The sequence below is a fragment of the Lactuca saligna genome, chromosome 7 (assembly GCF_052625555.1).
Source record: "Lactuca saligna cultivar CGN05327 chromosome 7, ASM5262555v1, whole genome shotgun sequence".
In the NCBI taxonomy this organism is placed as follows: Eukaryota; Viridiplantae; Streptophyta; class Magnoliopsida; order Asterales; family Asteraceae; genus Lactuca; species Lactuca saligna.
The window spans coordinates 169529291-169544026 of record NC_136423.1 but is presented as its reverse complement, the minus strand read 5'-3'; the positions used below and the strand labels follow the sequence as shown (position 1 = coordinate 169544026).

At 32.8% G+C, this 14736-nt stretch overlaps 1 protein-coding gene across 1 annotated transcript; it reads right to left on the bottom strand.

Moving 5' to 3' along the window:
- Nucleotides 1–10462: 10462 nt before the first annotated feature.
- On the bottom strand, nucleotides 10463–12335 carry LOC145005004 (protein CUP-SHAPED COTYLEDON 2-like). Its single transcript, XM_078964036.1, has 3 exons — nucleotides 11904–12335; nucleotides 11527–11810; nucleotides 10463–11208 (listed from the first exon to the last, which is right to left on the bottom strand). The coding sequence occupies exons 1-3, from the start codon at nucleotides 12085–12087 to the stop codon at nucleotides 10627–10629; spliced, it is 1050 nt and encodes a 349-aa protein (XP_078820162.1). The 5' UTR covers nucleotides 12088–12335; the 3' UTR covers nucleotides 10463–10626.
- Nucleotides 12336–14736: the final 2401 nt, after the last annotated feature.

The window sequence follows — 14736 nt, the reverse complement described above, 5'->3', positions numbered from 1 at the left end:
CCTAAATGAGAGTTGAAGATCTCATTAATAGGAACTCAACGGTAAAAAGACAGACGAAAACGGAGTCCGTATGAAGGAGTTATGAATTCTTCGCGGTCATTTAATAGCTAAACGCCTCCTACTGTTAAATTTGAGATCGGTCGAGAATTAGCTGACGGAGTCTAAACAAAAGTTGTAGATCTTGATTTTACCTACGCATGGATATAAAGAACGTCGAAAACGGAGCTCGTATGCGAAAGTTATGATTTTTCTAAGTTTGAAGGCTGATACGCGATAGGGGGTGACGTGGCACCACCAGAATTGGACATGTGGCACCACCAGAAGGCCACCACATGGACCAACTCGGCGAGTAGGTCCCCCCTACTCGGCGAGTCCATCAGATTTTTGCACTATAAATAGAGGTGCCGGGTCTAGCCTCTTCTTCACACCTCCCAAACCTTCTTTCTCTCTCTAAACTCTCTATCTCTAAGCCTCCCTAACCCCCTAAAGCCTAGGGTAACTCCCTAGCACGAGGCGGAAGCCCCGGAGTGCCCGAAGGCTCCGAGAAAAGAGCCTTTCGGCTCGGAAAACGCTGCTCCAGCGAAGCCCGGTTTTGCGAAAAACCCGCTGTAAGTGAGCTACGCCTACGCTAGTTTTAATATAGCTTCTAATTAATTATAGTAACATTATTAGGACCTGAAAATAATTATTTGGGCTATTATTATGAGTTATATTGAGTTTTATTTAACGCTTATATAATAATAATAATAGTCAGACTATTAATTTGTCGCGGTTATCGTTAAACTAAACCCTAGTGGTATCGGTACTAGGTTTTATCGAAGGAATATCGTTTTGAGAGTATCGAAGCGCTGTCCGAGTGCTGAGTCACCACCAACTCAGGTGAGTGCATGGTTCCTTTCATCTTACACATAGATATGAAGTATTTATTATATAATTTACGTGTTGTGAGTGCATGGTTCCTTTCATCTTACACATAGATATGAAGTATTTATTATATAATTTACGTGTTGTGAGTGCATAGTTACTTTCAGCTTACACATAGATATGAAGTATTTTATATAAATTACGTGCTGTGTGTGTATATTATCTGTATACTTGCTATCTATGCTGGATGAACGTTTTATACATGTTTTCAATGATTTAAACTGTATATGTATTTTATATCTACAAAATGTGTTGGGTAAAACATGGGTAGATGTATTAGTTGCTGTGTGATAAAATGAAATAATAAGATGCCTCGTTATAGATGTTCTTGATGATCTAGTCATCTAGCGGAGTATAGATGACGACCACGGACTATTCTAGACAGTCCAATGGAACACTAACAGGATCGCAACCTGTAGGTGTTTATTCGAACTATGTGTTTAACCGAACTGTGTGTTCATTCGAACTGTGTGAACTGTGTGCTCACCAGATATACTCCATTCCAATGATAGTCCTTTGACTATGTCCCTTGTGTTAGATGTTTTAGGGACGTAATGTGAGGATAACGGGAACGGGTAATTGGGTTGATTGTTTGATGTTTAAAAACAATAATTATATTGTTGTGGGTTGAAAACCCTATGTGCTCACCAGGTTTCCCAACCTGACCCACTCAGTTTATTTATATCACAGGTGTTGATATGAAGTCACAATACACTGAGAGATTTAAAGAGATGTAGATCACTAGTGTAAATAATTGTAAGTTCTGTTTATGCTTATGTTTCTGTATTAACGATGACATCCCAAACGTTTTAAAATGAAATAAATACGTTTCTTTGAAAATGTTTTAATAACGTATTTACCATGTTTTTCTGGGAACAAATTCCGCAACATTTTTATAAAATGAAGTACTCTGATTTTTATAAAGCATAAACAAAAATCGGTCTTTTCTGGCCGTGATTTTGGGGATGTCACAGGGGGACTCACTAAGCTCTGTGCTTATAGTGTTAGTTTATGGTTTCAGGTACTTCGGTGGACCGCGACAAGACGAAGGTGTGACTGTACACATCCTTGGTTTTATAACTGATTGGGTCTTGGGAGATTCTAATTTTAAATAATGTTTTGGAAATAATAGTTTGTAAACACTTTTATTAATAAATAGGCCACTTTTGAAAGGTTTAAATTTGTTGAAAATTTTTGGGATGTTACAAGTTGGTATCAGAGCTTTGGTTTGAGTGAATTGGAGGAAAACTAGTGTGAATCCAGTCTCAAACTAAGGCAAAAGATTTAAAAAAAATGATTTTCAAATGATTTTTCAAAGTAATCAAGGAGGATGCGATGTGTACGATTAGTTGGAGCCAGTAGGTAGACCCCAAATTACCATATTGTTATCTGATATTTTGATATGTTAGAACAACATGCTAGTGATAGGCTAAGGATCTTCAGAAATTGCATGATAGAATTGCATGGTTATATGATACATGATAACCTATGGTTCTTCTTTATATGAAATTGACATCATTACTGTAGTTGCTTACTGTATGCATTATAGTTGTACATAACTAAGATTCTATAGCATGAGAATGTTTGGTTTGACCTTATTTCCTGTTCTTGTTTGATGAAGAGCTTAGGGTATGATCAGATATTCAACTGTCTATAGGGTTGCAACATTCATAAAATCATGACCAAAAATTTCATTTTTAATTATTAAATAAACCATAGTTATTATAATTACTTCATCCAAAAACATAAGTCATTGTATCAAATCAGAGTATCATATCAAAACACATATCAATATATCATAGTAAAACATCCCAGGCTAAACAAATGGTGTGTGACTCTTCCCCTTTCTACAGGAAGTACCTGAAACCAAAACTGAAAACGGTAAGCACGAAACTTAGTGAATTTCCCCCAAACTACCGCATACCATACACATAATCATACTACTAGAAGATACGGACCTCGCTCACACTCAAGGAGATACGGGCCCCGTCCACACTCGGCTAACTAGGAGATACGTTCCCCGTCCACACTTTGCTGACTATGAGATACGAGCCCCACCCACACTCGGCTAACTAGGAGATACGGGTCCCGCCTACACTTTGCTAAGCAGGAGATACGAGCCCTGCCCATACTCCGCTGACTACGAGATACAAGCCCCACCCACGCTCCACTAACTAGGAGATACAGACCGTGCCCACACTCTACTGACTACGAGATACTAAACCCAATCGATATTTGGTCAGTTGGGTGTATTTATGCTAAACTTTTGGGAAGAAACCCGTTGTTTTCTGGCATTGAACATTTTCGTTTCCGTTGTTTTGTAATTTCAACTCCGATAACATTATGGTTTCGAACAAATTAATGCCACTTATGGATTTGAAGTAATTTTTTTTACTAATTAAACTATTTAAAAAAATGAAAAACTTCCTTGTAATTTTTGGGACGTTACACTCTTTGGTTTTTGTATTATTTTGCTTGTGATGCGAGATAGGTCGGTTTGGTCTTTGACACTTTTTTGTAGCTTATGTCCATGCCTTTATTGATGAATATATGATTTGTAGTAGTTCTATCTCAACGTGGTGATTTTTTTTCCCTATTAAGGTTAACATTTTTTTTGCTTTTAAGATCTATGTGGAAGTACTTAAAAAGTTATTGTTTTATTTAAGTTCTTTGCTTTCGTTTGCTAGTTTCAGTTCAAGTTTAATTTAGTTTAAATAAAACACTTAATTTACCGTTTTGTAATTATTTTAATTAATAGTCCAATTATCTCATTCAAAATCATTCTCGTTACCCTTTTGTTCGACACATAATCATACCAAAATTATATTATTACATGATTAGGTACATTGCCTAGCGTGTGTTTAGTTGCGATAGAATCAATTTTATAAATTTAAAACTTTGATTAATATCTTATATACCGTAAATCACACATCATATATTATGAGTGTAATTGTTGGTCTATGTTAATCGTAATCTTATATACAACAGGAAAAATAATTGCATCATCAAAGCCAAGATATTTGGATGAACGGTTTTCAAAATTTTCAGTTTTCAATGAGCCGTTTTCGCATCTACGCATTTCAAGAGTGTAAACACACATTGAGCACATATGCAATTCTTAGAAGCCTTAACTTCTTTTTGTGACTAACATTTACTTAACGCACGACTTTTAGGTTGGTTGACCAACCACCTTCATAAGATATCTCTTCCTGCATGTCAACTTCAAGAAGTACCTTATGAGACTAGGAACACAACATGACATTGTTTCATATAATGAGAAACTAAACATCCAGATACTCGAAAATAAATCCTTGCTTAAATCAAGTTCTCGAAAAAAAAAGGAAAAGTAAGGGATGCACCACCTTCCCAAGTCAGGAATTTAGCTATCACATTTTAATTTGAATTAAAAATTGGTCCTTATTAATGTTATGTCTAGAAGAGGTTTTGACATTCTTTGAAAAGGAGAAATATCTGGAGGATTTTGTTTTCTTATAATAACATGTAAACGTTTTGATATATATATATATATATATATATATATATATATATATATATATATATATCTTTACTATCTTATAAAAGAAATCTAACTATTTCTAAAAATAGATTGATTATAATAATAATATTTTTTTAAGACGTCCAAATGATGAAGCTGATAGTACAAGTAACCATTAATAAAATAATATTAAATTTTAACCACATTTTGAATTCAAATAATTATCATCAAATCTCCTTATATTTCTCAACAATTTGATATGGTTTCCTCAAATCCCGGATTCATTCAAATTTTGAACCATTTTAGATATCTTTAAATTTAACATGTTGATTCAAATATCTCTCCAATCGCATATACCTCTTTGTTCCCTTCTCTGCTATAAAGTCCACCGTCTAGGAACAAAAAATGATTTCATCTCCCAAATAACACCATAGTTTGATTATTTTGTCTTCGACATGTACTTTCATTTGTAACATAACATTTTTGTAGAGGAAACATATCACCGAAAGAATTTACATGCCCCGCCGCTTTGCGCGGGTACGCTGCTAGTATATATATATATATATATATATATATATATATATATATATATATATATATATATATATACTAGCCGTTACCCGCGCACAGCGGCGGGGACAAATAGCTTCTTTCAACGATATTTTTTTAAAGAAAAATGTTATGTTCCAAAAGAAAGTTCATGTCGTGGGTGAGAGGAAGGGCGATAGTCGTGATAGTGGTTGGTTGAAGGTGGAAGGAGGCAGAGCGGCTGTGGTGGTGGTGGTTATACTGTCTTGGTTACTGGTTAGGTTTCTTCGAGAGAGTGTGCGTATATTTCTTATTTTGAAGGGATTAAGAAGATAGATATTATGAGATGGCTTGTTACCAATGTGAGAGAAGAGATCCTCTATAAATTGTTGACATTGACCACTTCAAATAGCTGAAGTGTTGAGATTGACTTGTTCAATTTGCAAATGAAGTCTTCTATTTATTTGATACGAGATTTTTAAAGGATAAAGGATATGGTTAAAGTTTTAATATTATTATATTATAAATGAGTTGTACTTCAAGCTTAATAGTTTGGACGTCTTAAAAAAATAATATTATTATATTCAATCTATTTATAGAAATAGTTAGATTTCTTTTATAAGTAGTAAAGATATATATATATATATATATATATATATATATATATATATATATATATATATATATATATATATATATATATATATATATATATATATATGTGTGTGTGTGTGTGTGTCTTCAATTACATTATATAACAGAAGGTCAATATCCTAAATCTTGTTTTCCACTAGTATTTTATATCTTAAAATGATTATCCATATTATTAATCTATTTGTGAGTTAAAAGAAACAAATCATACTATTTTTCCTTAAAAATTATATCCTGTTTTCGGATACATCACAATGCACAATCATTTTACTAGTTACTACATTGTTCGAAAACAGAACACATCATTTCATACCCAAGGTTCATTTATTCATTGTTAGGAGGCAAAGTGGGCAGCTGCACATGACCCAATTTTTTTTATTATATATTTTTATATAAAAATACAAAATTATAATAAAGATAAGAGTTTTTTTTTTTTTTTCTTGTTCGTCCTAGGTTTTTAAGAATATTTCAGTTTTCAGGACCGACCTTGATTGTTATCCCCGTCAAAATTGTTATTCTAAACACATACGAAATGGTCGGGTTCGATTTGATATTTTAAACGGTTTTCATATAAAATTATATGTTGACTACTCTTATTAAATTTAGATTATCCCTTAATTATATGTTTCCAATGGAATAACTCATAATATCATTGGACACTTAACATATCCAATGGGTAAACCTCAAGTGCCAAAACCCGACTTTTGATGTATGCAGTTTTGTTTTTATATTGTCTGACAGAAACAGAATATAAATATAAATAGAAAACCCGAAACTTTGGGGCGGATCCTCATCATCACCAAAATACAAAACGCCTAACGAAATCGGGTAACCGGCGTGCAAAGAAATGGGCCCGGTTCAAACCCATAAATGGCAACAAACTTTTCATACCTTTAACCATAGACTGAATATACGGCCCAGTTTAGCCCAATACTCAAAAGGCCCATACCGGGTCGTATCTTAGTCTGACACACGTGGTGCAAGGATACACGTTGGGTGGGTCCCACCTGCTTTATTAGAGAAAACGGTAAAAAGAAATTTCGAAAAGTTTGATGATGGACTTCCCAGCCTTACAAATTCTGTAAAAAGCTATTTTTTCCTGCAAGTTTTATATTTGATTTTATTTTGTAATTAAAACAAAATGATAGGATAAAACAAAGGTATATGTTTTTGGCAAAATCTACTGTTATCTTAAAGTTGTAAACTAGTAAATAGAAGCTGGACCTGATAGATGAAAATAGAACTCGGAAGTTCTAGCTGTTGATTTTATTTGTAAAGAAGTGTTCAAAATAATAATTATAAGCTTTTTTAATATGACTGTAATATATAAAACAAAAGCTAAAAACCCAAGAAGAAACTATCGAAGTGATAGGTGAAATAGCTTTTGGATTAATTTGATTTTTTTTTTTTTTTATCTAAAATAAAAGTTTTAAGGTCGTCCTGCAAATCATTTTTTTTCCTAAAAGCTAACGCCATAAATATTTAAAAGCTATTAAAATCTTGTTGGATGTTAGAACATTAAAAAACAAACATATGGACGCTAGAAATATCAATAAGTAAATTTTAATATGGATCGACTTTTAGGTTAACACTAGTATTATTAAAGTAAAAATGTGAAGCTTAAGATTTTCTCTTCAAAAATAGTTATTGTCGAGAGACTCAAATATATATATAATGACTGGTGTGAGTTTTTATTACCGATATAAAATACACTAACTATTGAAAACAAAATCTATTTTAAAGAAAATAGGCAGATGTTCTAAGATTTTATAATTAAAAATACATATTTAACATATTAAAAGCTATATAACAAAGAAACAATCCGGTACATGATGTCATACTCAATCGGGTACAACTGGATTAAGATAAATAATTATATAATACCAATATTATGTCCTCGTAACAAATTTCTTTAAAAGAATAAATATTTAATGTAAACAAATCAAAATACCTACATTAATTCTACTAACTAATGTAACAATTTTTATAATTATTTGATCAGGAAAAATTATACCTTTAATGTGAATATTATGTAAAATATTTAATTTGTTAAATTTAGATTACATAAATATATAAAATAAAAAAAATACAAGTCATCATTTTAGCTTGTGTTAAAGGAGGATTGAAGAAACTACTAAAATAATCAGATCGTTTTCTTATACTAACCATTTCATCGGTGTTTGTGTGTTCAGTGTTGCTCATTCAATTTATTAATTTATAGTTTGATATCGCATATAAATACTTTTGAGAGTCTAAATAGATTAAAAATGAAAAATCTAAAAAAAAAAAAAAAAAACCCTTTATGAAAATGCAATTAATATAAATTCCCTTATAAAAAAAAATAGAAAAATAGAAAAAACAAAAAGATAAGAGGGATGGTGGCAGGGGCACAGTAAGATTGGGTCGGTGTGTATTGTAAAATCAAAGAGGGGGTAATAGGGTAATTTTGTAAGTAGTAGAGTGGGGTCATATATATTAAGTGAAAATAAATATGTCCCTTCCCCCTCATCTTATAATTATATTTATAGTATCCACCCCTAGTCTCCATAGCTTCCCTAGCTCCATGTGAATACCTGAACTCAACCCCCTTACTTCCCTCTTTTCCCCCTTTTATTTTTCATTTTTATACCTACCACAACCACCCATTAAATGTGTCCCATGAGTGAGTATACATAACATACGGTATCGTTTTTGCATCTATCTAAAACGTTACATATACGAGAATAATTTTACACGACTTAACTCTATCTATTGAAAATGTTAGATATAATATAATAAACCTGGTTAATTCAATTTGACTAAGGCTATGTTTGGCGCACAGCTAGCTGATAGTTAGTTTATTTTTTGAGTTTTTTTATTTTGTCGTGTTTGGTAAGCCAAAAAGTAGCTTATAAGTTAGTTTTTTCAAAAGCTACTTAGGGTGTATTTGGTAAAAGTAGTTGTTAGCTGGAAACGGGTAACGGTTAGCTGGTAGCGGGTAGCTAATAGCGTTTATTTGTTATATGAATGTTTGACAAAAATAGCTGGAAGCTTTTAGAATACATAAAATTACATAAAAGGACAATTGATTAAAAATAAATAAATATATAAATATATTTTTAAGGGTAGTTATGGAAACTGATTTGAAAAGCTCATGAGCGTTTTGTTAAACGCTACATGAAGTAGCTTTTAGAATCGGAGCGTTTTGTTAAAACTAAAAGCTAAACGCCTGTACTGCCAAACAAAGCTTTTTGTTTAAACTAGAGCGTTTTATCAAAAGCTAAAAGCTAGAAGTTCCCAAACGCTTCCAAAAGCTTCGTGCCAAACACGCCCTTAAACTAGCTTTTTAGGAGCCTTTTAAAAAAAATTCAAATACACCCTTAATTAATTATAGAAACAAATATTCTTACATGTCATTTTATGTAATTTTATATATTTCAGCTAGCTTTTCAGCTAATTTTAACAAACGTTATTTTTTAACAACTAACTTTTCAGCTATCAGTTAGTTTTTTATTTAACAGTTAGCTTTTCAGCTAACAATCAGCTTTTCAGCTAATACGTCAAACATAATCTAAATCATTCCTTATATGATGATTTTGAGATAATATAATCTAATTGAGTTGTTCTATACAATTATATGAACCTTCGTATTAACTAATGAAAAGAGCCATTATGGAGAATATGGATGCTCCTGCTTATATAAAAACACAAGAGATCGACCTGTATGGTAATTAATAATATAAGATACTATTAAACCTCTCAAATATATTTCTTTTCTTTACCATTATTTTTTCCCAGAAAAACCATTGTGAGTTTTTCTAGCAATTAATTATAAAAAACAACCGAAAGAGATTTATCTAGTTGAAGTTGATTTTAATTTTAAGTTGAAGTTTATAATGGATAAATAATAAAAATCTCATTAAAATTTTAAATTGAATAAATTTCAAACTATTGTGATTTTACAAATTTGGACATTTTATGTAGTTCTTTCTAATAAAAAAAAAACTGGCGATTGTTAATTTAACCGATAAAATATTGAATGTTTAAACCGAGAAAAAAAATCTAAAGAAGAATAGTTTTAAGAAAATTCGTCTTTATTTAAACGTTAAAAGTCAAGTAATTACTGAAAAATATGTAGTATAATTAAAAATGACAAATTAAAGGAAGTCATTTTATGAAACATGTATATAGACGAGGATAATTATTCAACATTTTAAAAGCTTTTGAAGCATTAGTATTATTTGTGATAATAAGTTTGTTAAAATAAAAGTTAGTAAAACACTAGTTTTTCACAAGTAAAATATCTGTGATAGGTTGATCACATACACATTAGATCCTCTAAGTAGACTGAAACAGCACTCTCTGTCCAGATAATCATTATTTTGATTATAGCTCAAACTGACACATGATTTAACAACTATAAACACAGTATTTACAAACGAAAATCGATGAACCTTAACTATTGAGTATTGATCAAATCACCTTAATCAAACACTGGAAATCAATACCATGTCGATCTCCCATCATACTGATTTAAAGTTTCATGCTAATATCATGAGAGATAATAATGGAACACCATGATCATGGTAACATGTATAAAGCTAAGATCGATCAACATTGTCCATCATGTCAAAATAAAACAACTTAATTAACCAGAAAACCCTATAAGTTTGTAACACATTACACATGCATGAAGATTACATCTACATCTTCCTACCCCATTCATATTGGATTCTTTATTTTTATGATGATGATGATCTATTAATAGATAAAGAGTTTGTGGTCATAAACATTAAATGGTAGAAGATCATTATAAATAGACTGATGATAGAAACATTTGATGACTTAGTACAATACATAATACATAATACAAAGCGCCCACCATAACTCCATAATAGAGAAAATCTTTAAAATGACAAGAACATACAAGCGTACAACAGATAATAACGTACTACGATATTAATTTCTCACATTCAATACTCGAATGACAACGAAAGGACCATAAAATCGATCGACTACGGATAATTAAGGCCGCCGCCGTCCATTGATCAGAAGCTCCAGATACAATCAAGCTCCGTGGGACCAGGCTTCTGGTTTTCTGTCTGTGACGATGATGGCTGCATCCAGTTCTCACCGGAAGAACTCCCGTAGTTGCTTGCTTCTCCGCCATGCAATGGTGGCGCCACCGATGAGTAGAAGAACGGAAGCTGAAGATTTTCCTGCAATGTTCTCAAGCTAGGGAAGACTGAGACGCTGGGATTCTTTGGGGTGCACATGGCGGTGGGATCGAAGGTGGGAGTTAGAGGCTCCGGCGGTGGGTAATCAAAGAGAGGCTGAGGGCCGAAGGTGCAAGTTGAGGCAGTGGAGAAACAGGGCACGTGCTCTTTTGAAGCGGCGTTGCTGTCGTAGGAGAAGCTTTCTTGTTCGCCGGGAACGTAGGTGGAGGAGTCGAGTAACGGTGGTAGTGAACCCGAAACCGCCGACGAGGAGCTGGCTTCTTTCCCGATGTTTATCCCACCGCTAAACCACTTCTTCCCAACGCCAACGCTACCACTGCCGCTGCCGCTGCCGGCGCCGCCGACAGATCCGACACCACTTTTCTTGAAAACACGGGAGATCACCCATTCATCCTGATTAATTAATTACCAATAAGATGTATCAAAAACCCAAAACAAGAACAAGAACAAGAACAAATAGTAGTATGACAAAAGAAAAACACGAACTTTGAAATTTGGATCTTTAATGCTTGTTCAGTGTGTACACAAGCCACAAAGAAAGACTTTTAATTTTTAATGCAAGCAAAGAGCAGTTTAACCGTTAAAAATCTTGCATTTAATACAACCTTTAACTAAAATAACTAACACAAAACACACCATGCAAAATCCAAATTCTTGTCGATGACATAAAGTATAAACCCTAGAATGAGGTGATGAAGTTCTTGAAGGTACCTTGGAGCTTTTAGAGAGAAAATGGTAGGCAAATTTGCCTTCAAGACGATATTCATGCATCACCCAGTTGCTTTTCTCCCCTTTTGGAGCCCTACCACGGTAGAAAACTAGGGTTTTCTTCATCCCCACAAGAGCTGAAGTCTTGGAGCTGTAGATCTCGCGGTCTTTTCCGGTGGCTTTCCAGTAGCCGGCCTCCGTCGCCCTGTTAGTTCTCAGCCCAGTTGGGTATTTCCTGTCCCGGAGACTGAAAAAGTACCATTCTTTCTCCCCCATTTTAGCTCTTTCTGTACCAAAAAACAAAAACCCTAAAAAAAGTCACAAAATGCGTGAGCTGTGTGTGAGTGTGTGGCTTTATCGATCAATAAGTTAAATCGTACGTGGAAGCTCCCATGGTTCGCATTTGTTAAGATCAACGTCGGCGAATGCCCGGCCGGTGAAGCTGCCGTCGAGGACTTTTCGGAGAAGGTAACAAGTGATGAGTTCTTCATCAGTCGGATGGAATCTAAACCCAGGTGGCAAACAAGCTTCAGTGTTATCAAAATGGTGAGTGAAAAACTCCATAGCAGTATACTTAAGTAGCACCTCCTCCGCACACGGCTGTCGGAAAAAGGCAAACTGGCGTTTTGGCTTTGGTTTTGGTGTGATGACGAATGAGATATGTATCTATATATAGGAGCTGGAGGTGGGGTGGCGTTTATGGGGATTCGGAGAATCAAGAAATTAATAATATCTGTACTATCAATCGATTGAAAGATTAAAATAAAAATGGAATTTAGGGTTTTTCGTGTCTTTGGGTCTGCAACTCTGCCGTGGCTCTTATCATATCCATATGGGTTTAGAGAGAGAGTATGTGTTAAGAGTATGCGTGCGTGCGAGAAGAAGTGTGCAGGGTATTCCTATTGTCAGTGGAGAAGAAAAAAGAGGGATGGAGAACAGTAACTAACTCCATCTTCGTTTTTTTTTTTTTTTTTTTTTTTTTTTTTTTTTTTTTTTACCAAAGTCTACCAATTCTAACTCTATATTAATTTATTATTATGTATCATGATTTTAGTGTTTTAGACGTTTGTTAGTTTTTGGGATACCAAAACATAATTAAAGAAGAGTATTTGAGATGGCTTAATTATTGGTATGTTTGACAATATTTTAGATATAATTGATAGTTGGAACCCGTAAATTACAAGCTGATTAAGTGTAGGTGTACACTTAAAAACTTGAAATAGTTTTTGAATTTTTTTATTTAAAATAAAAATTTTAAGTTGTTATTATTGAAGGGACAATTTTCTTAATTTTAAGTTTTTGCTTTTTATTTTTTAAAAAACTAGAAGTTTATAAAAGTTTTAATAGCTCGTTGCCGAAGATACTCACACCATATCATAAAACAATAAATAGATAGATTATTTTTTAATATTTAACAAATTTTGCTTATAAGATAAAAAAAAGTTGACCAGATAAAAGAGTAGATTGGTATTTGCATTGCTGGTAAAAACAAAACAAAACTACGATTTAATGTATATATGTTTTTTTTTTTTTGTGTGTTTAGAACAAAGATAATTGGTAAAATTGTTTCCTGTTTTATAAGAATTTTCTATTTAGTTAGAACTAAATAACTTATCAAACATTGTTTATGTAAATCAATAAACATTTTTTATTGTATTTCATCTAAACACTTAAAATGCATTAAACCGCAATATACTAATTAATACTTTAAATAAATAATCCAAAACAGGCCCTAGTTTAATCTCCATAAGCCTCCGTTCAACTGATATGTTAATGTCTTACATGGATATGATATTATCTGACTTTATGTATATTGTAGTTTATTATTTATTTCAGAAAGATCTTTTGCATATACACATATCTCCCATAATTGAGGTCATATATTATTATTTTAACCAAGCTTTGTGTTACTCATTTTGTAACAGTACTAAAGCAATATATATATATATATATATATATATATATATATATATATATATATATATATATATATATATATATATATATAGAGAGAGAGAGAGAGAGAGAGAGAGAGAAAGAAAGAAAGAAAGAGAGAGAGATATGTTCAAAATATAACCAATAATATGGCCTAATAAGATAACCATTTTTAGCCTTTAGATTGTCACATCAACGTATTAGATCAAAACCACCTACGATAAAATTTTGCACGATTGTGTAAAGAATTTGATAAATTGTAACATCTTGTTTCGGGACGTTTCTTAATTTAGGGATTGTGTATCGTAATTCGACCATGTAAAAACCTTGGGTTTCAAGGGAATGGAGTTTAGACTCTATTGAATATTGATGGTGTTGGATAAGTGATTTAAACTTTGGATTGTTTGTTGGAAGCTGAGGGATAAAATGGGAAAGGTAATGTTTCAGGCTTCTTGCGTAAATTAAGGATTATAGTTCGAGAAGTTTTTAGACATAAGTAACTAGATAGAGTTGTGGGACTTGTCGATACCTTTGTGTAGATATAAAGATCATTGAAAACGGAGTTGAAACGAAGAAATTATGATTGTTTAAAGTTAGGCAAATGGAGTCTGGTAGTCCGCAGGACGTACATAAGGGAGTACGTTGGGCGTATATGCTGAGGCTGGGATGCGTTTTTAGTAGAGAACATATGGCGTACTCAAATTTATGCAGGGCATAATTCTGTAGTGTAAAAACTCTAATTTCAGGGTCTTGAGCCATATTTAAGGTCTCTAACCCCTTGGGGATCCTTCCTATCATCAACTTCCACCCTCTTGAGCCTCTAACTCTAAACCCTAGCTTTCTTTTTCTTGTTTTCAGCTTTTTCATCATTTATGAGCTTATTTCTCTAATGGAAGGTGGAATCTTGAAGAACAAGGTGGTATCAAAGTTTTTAGAAGAAGGATTCAAGTATAAATCCAACACGATATCATCACATTTGGATCATTGTGAGTAAAAAGATTCAAAATTGCTCATTAGTTTCATTGATCTTGTTAATTTTCACATTTGTCACTTTTTGGTCAATTTAGTACATAAAGTTTCGATCTTGAAAGTTTATGACATTGTTATGGATAAAGTTGGAAACTTTATCCATCTAAACATCATAATGATTTTGATATGAAGGTTGGAGACTTGGACGTAATGGATTAAGATGAGAAAGATGTGTTTTTGGTCCCTTTGAGGCTTAAAGATTAGATCTTGGTCATTTGAGTTGTCTTAATGGATAAAGTTGGAAACTTT

Coding starts and splice junctions, on each gene's coding strand:
- LOC145005004 (XM_078964036.1), bottom strand. CDS start 12,087: ATGGAGTTTTTCACTCACCATTTTGATAACACTGAAGCTTGTTTGCCA. Junction 11,811..11,903: donor CGAACCATGGGAGCTTCCAC/GTACGATTTAAC, acceptor TTTTTGGTACAG/AAAGAGCTAAAATGGGGGAG. Junction 11,209..11,526: donor TTCTCTCTAAAAGCTCCAAG/GTACCTTCAAGA, acceptor TTAATTAATCAG/GATGAATGGGTGATCTCCCG.